Raw genomic sequence first — 5,000 nt, forward strand, 5'->3', positions numbered from 1 at the left:
ACACACCATCACACACACCATCACACACACACACACACCATCTCACGCGCACACACACACACACACCATCACACACACCATCATACACGGGCTACTGGTACACACACACCATCACCCACACTCTCTCTCTCTCTCTCTCTCTCTCAGATCGAGCATCTTTACGGTTTGACTGTTTTTGAGAATTATCTTTACGCCACGAACTCGGACAACGCGAACGTGCAGCCGAAGACGAGTGTGATTCGTGTGAATCGCTTTAACAGCTCTGACTATCAGGTGGTGACGCGAGTGGATAAGGGCGGAGCTCTGCACGTCTATCACCAGAGATGCCAACCGCCAGGTACACAAACCCCCCCGCGGTTTCACCGCACATGGTACAGTCCAACCTCAAACCTTCACTAAATACACACATACTATATACGGCACTTACAAACGTCGTTAATTTATTAATTACTATACGGTCAGGTCACATGACACTTTACACACTTTACACACTTTACACACTTTATCACGTTTATACAGCAGTGTGAAGAACAATCATCACACATCTGTATTATAATTTAATATGAACTTTTTTCTTTCTTTCTTTCTTTCATGAATTCTTTTTCTTTCATGAATTCTTTTTCTTTCATGAATTCTTGCTTTATTTAATTATTTGTTAATTGTTTATTTGTGTATTTGTTTTTTCTTTTCCTTTCTTGGTTTTTTCACTTTGTTTATTTTTCTTTCTCTTGTTTCTTTTTCCTTTTCTTTCTTGCTTTATTTATTTATTTATTTATTTGTGTTCTTATTTGCTTTTACTTATTTACCTTCTTTAATTTTTTTCTGTGTCTGTCTGTCCTTCTTGCTTTCTTTGCTCTGTTGTTTTTCCTTCCTTCTTTTTTTATTTTCATACTTTCTTCTTCGTCTTTCCCCTGTCTCTCCCTCTCTCTCTCTCTCTCTCTCTCTCTCCCTCTCTGTCTCTCTCTCTCTCTCTCTCCCTCTCTCAGTGAGGAGTCATGCGTGTGAGTTGGATCAGTTCGGGAAGCCCGGCGGTTGTTCTGATATCTGTTTATTGGGAAACAGCCACAAGAGCCGAACGTGTCGCTGTCGCTCTGGATTCAGCCTCGGCAGCGACGGGAAATCCTGCAAGAGTGAGAATTTATTTCAATAAATATAATAAAGCCATAACACTAACGATAATAATAATGTAATAAATTATTAGTAATAAATATAATAATGCTTCCTGCTGGAAAAATCCATTTATTTATCAGATTATAAACTCAGGTTTGAACATCCACAGTTTGAGTCGTCTGGTTTAATATTCACCGAGTGAATCGTATCGATCGAGTTTATTTAAGCGCCTGGAGTCGATCGACAGTATTGATCGTTTCCATAACGACCCGCTGAATCTCATTGAGCCATCGCGTCTCACTTCATCATTCAAAATGTTAAAATGATAAAATTAAAAAAAAGACACACAAAAACAGAAAAAGACGTCTTGTTTTCAAATGCTCCCAGTTTTGTCTGCTGAATAAAAATATTACTAAAGCATAATTTACTTTTTTCTGCTCCTAATTCCACTTCTTTATTGTTATATTTTTTTATCAACTGAAACAGAAAAAAAATCTGGTGTATTTTTTTTTCTATATATTTATTCAGTTTCTAAAGCTAGTTTGACATTTTTCTATTTATTCTTATTTATTATTGTTGCTTAATTTTTAGTGTTTTCTACAAATACAAATAATATATAAATATAATTTTTGTTACTTACTTTTTAGCATTTTGTACTAATAAAAGAAATATATAATAAAATAATTTGTTGCCTACTTTTCTGTTTTATACCAAAATATTTTATATGAATGAAATCATTTTTTATTGCATAGTATTGAATTCCAAACCATTTGTTTTATTTATTAGTAAAACTATTTTTTCTACATTATCAGGGCGTATTAACGGTCTGTATTAGTAGCTCAGTGACATTTTTATGATTTATTTGAATGCTTTGTATTTAATGTTTATTGTAATGCTTTGAGTATTTGGGTTTTTTCGCTCCTGTTCCTCAGAGCCGGAGCACGAGCTGTTCCTGGTTTACGGAAAAGGTCGTCCCGGAGTGATCAGAGGGATGGACATTAATCCGAAGGTGCAGGACGAGTACATGATCCCGATAGAGAACCTGATGAACCCTCGAGCCCTGGACTTCCACGCACAGAGTAACTTCATCTACTTCTCCGACGCCACCAGCTACCTGATCGGCCGACAGAAGATCGACGGCACTGAGAGAGACACCATCCTGAAGGAAGGTACATCATCATGCTTCTGTCGTTCATTTAATATCAAGGAAGGAGAAAAGGAGAAAAGGAGAACCTCGCACGGAGCTGGGAATAATAACGAGGCGTGAACGAGAGAAGAGAAGCTTTTCCGGGAAGGAGAACTGAAAATTAAAGGGGTAGAAAGACAGAAAGAAATGAAAGACAAAGAAAGAAAGAACAATTAATGAAAGTGTGTGTGTGTGTGTGTGTGTGTGTATTCTGAAGGTGTGCACACGGTGGAGGGAATCGCTGTGGACTGGATGGCCAATAATCTGTACTGGACAGACGACGGGCCGAAGAAGACCATCAGCGTGGCTCGACTGGAGAAAGCGGCACAGACGAGGAAAATTCTCATCGAGGGCAAAATGACGCATCCACGAGCCATCGTAGTGGATCCCAAAAACGGGTGAGAGGGTCGAGTGTGAACGGGATCGACTGTGAGCGGAATGTGGTGTGAGCGGAATCTAGTGTAAATGGCATTAGGCATGAAGGAGATAGAGTGCGAGTGGGACGGAGTATAATCGGAATCCAGTGTGGACAGGATCTAGAGTAAGCGGGATTGGTTGAAAGTGAATGGGATTGAGTGTAATTGGGATTGAGCCTGAAGGGGATCTGGTGTGAATGGGATCAAGTGTGAACAGGAATGACTATGAAATGGATCTGGGATGAACAGAATCAAATGTGAATGGGATCAAGGTGGGAATGGGGTCAACTGTCAGCAGGATCAGGTGTGAATGGGATCAGATGTGATCAGGATTGAGTTTGAAGGAGATCAACTGGGATGAGGATCTGGTGTGAATGGGATCAAATGTGAATGGGATCAAGGTGGGAATGGGGTCAACTGTCAGCAGGATCCAGTGTGAATGGGATCAGATGTGATCAGGATCGAGTTTGAAGATCAAGTGGGATGAGGATCTGGTGTGAATGGGATTGAGTGTGAAGTGATTTCAATGTGAATTGGTTCAAGTGTGAATGGGATCGAGGTGTGAATGGGATCAAGGTGTGAAGGGGATCGAGTGTGAAGGGGATCGACCAGGATCTGGGATCAAGGCATGAACAGGATTGATGGATGAGTAGGGTCAAGGCACGAGTGGGATCGAGGTAGGAGCAGTGTGAGCAGGATCGGGTCTGAACAGGATTTTTACTAAATTTACACAAAATGCTCATTATGGAAAGTTTGTTTTTCCTCACCTGGGATTCTGACAGAATAAAAGAGACAGAATGTAAATATTTGTCATCAGTTTCTCAGTGGATCTGGTCTCTACGCTAAACTTTCAGCTTTCATTTTCTGCTCATTAAACAGGCTAATGAATAAACTTCAGTCATCACTGAAAGGATTTTCTCTCTGACTCGTGTGGAAGCCGTTTCAGTTAATCAGCTCCTTAATAAACCCAGCAGTGACTTTTACTAACAATTAAAGCTAATTATGTGAAGAGGTAATTAAAGCGAATTGGAATGATTTAGTCTCGAATAGCTAGGCTGGCTTGTGTTGGTTGCTACAGGGATCCTATGCATTGCAGGCGGAGTCATGCTCATTAGAATATTAGGCCACGCCCATTAGGATGGTCTCGGATCAGTGTGATGAGCTGCTGGTTGATGAATTGATCAAATTTCATTTTCTGGATGTTTAAAAAAACATGCATTACATTTTCCTGGGACTTTTAATGACGTCATTTCGTTACTTCTTTTCCGAAATATTTAACATAGTAGCTGCTACTGGAAAAGAAATTAGCTTAGAATTGTTAAAACTCTTACACTGAACCTTTTTCAGGTGGATGTACTGGACGGATTGGGAAGAAGATCCGAAAGAGAGCAAGAGGGGTAAAATCGAGAGAGCCTGGATGGACGGAACCAACCGGAACATTCTCTTAACATCGAAGACGGTTCTGTGGCCCAACGGTCTGAGTCTGGACGTTCCTCAGGGGATCCTGTACTGGGTGGACGCTTATTACGACCGCATCGAGATGGTTTACCTCAACAGCACCGAGCGCAAGGTCAGCTCTTCGACATTCATCTCTTCTCTTCACCTCTTCATTGCTTATCAGATAAAAAAAAACACAGCTTTATCTTGAGTTACTAGCCGGATACTCTCTAATCGACTACTGTTATAAAATAAACCGTGGGAGTTACATCTTACGTAAGAATGATGTCATCTTCGGATTTTCCTTATCAACGTGGAGGAGAAATTGATTGTAGCCATGTCAAACTATCCTGTCCTTAAGCTAGGCCTTAACAAGGAAACCATGGCAACTAACTAGGCGTTAGCAGGGAAACCATGGCAACTAGCTAGTTGTTAAAATGTCAACCATGGCAACTAGTTTTTTGTTAACATGGAGACCATGGCAACTAGTTTGATGTTAACAGGGAAACCATGGCAACTAGTTTGATGTTAACATGGAAACCATGGCAACTAGTTTGTTGTTAACATGGAAACCATGGCAACTAGCTTGGTGTTAACAGGGAAACCATGGCAACTAGCTAATATTTAACAGGGAGACCATGGCAAATAGCTACTTGTTAACAGGGAAACCATGGCAACTAGCTAGGTATTAACAGGGAAACATTGTTAGTTGAACTATGTTAAATATTTCATTTTGCCTCTCAGACGGTGTATGAAGGACAGGAGCTGAGTCACGCCTTCGGTCTCTGCCACTATAAGAACTTCCTGTTCTGGAACGAGTATCGTAGCGGCAGCATCTACAAACTCGATCA

At 40.5% G+C, this 5,000-nt stretch overlaps 1 protein-coding gene across 4 annotated transcripts in view; it reads left to right on the plus strand.

Moving 5' to 3' along the window:
* The window catches only part of lrp1aa (low density lipoprotein receptor-related protein 1Aa), a 139,965-nt gene that overhangs the window by 60,704 nt on the left and 74,261 nt on the right, over positions 1-5,000 (plus strand). For all 4 annotated transcript variants that reach the window (XM_053227265.1, XM_053227267.1, XM_053227266.1 and 1 more), the window contains exons 9-14: positions 148-337; positions 987-1,130; positions 2,043-2,279; positions 2,514-2,694; positions 4,060-4,282; positions 4,894-5,000. The exon at positions 4,894-5,000 is cut by the window's right edge and continues 83 nt beyond it. In XM_053227265.1, coding sequence (XP_053083240.1) covers positions 148-337; positions 987-1,130; positions 2,043-2,279; positions 2,514-2,694; positions 4,060-4,282; positions 4,894-5,000 — 1,082 coding nt within the window. The remainder of the gene's footprint in view (positions 1-147; positions 338-986; positions 1,131-2,042; positions 2,280-2,513; positions 2,695-4,059; positions 4,283-4,893) is intronic.

This window comes from Pangasianodon hypophthalmus, chromosome 20 (assembly GCF_027358585.1).
Source record: "Pangasianodon hypophthalmus isolate fPanHyp1 chromosome 20, fPanHyp1.pri, whole genome shotgun sequence".
Lineage (NCBI taxonomy): Eukaryota > Metazoa > Chordata > Actinopteri > Siluriformes > Pangasiidae > Pangasianodon > Pangasianodon hypophthalmus.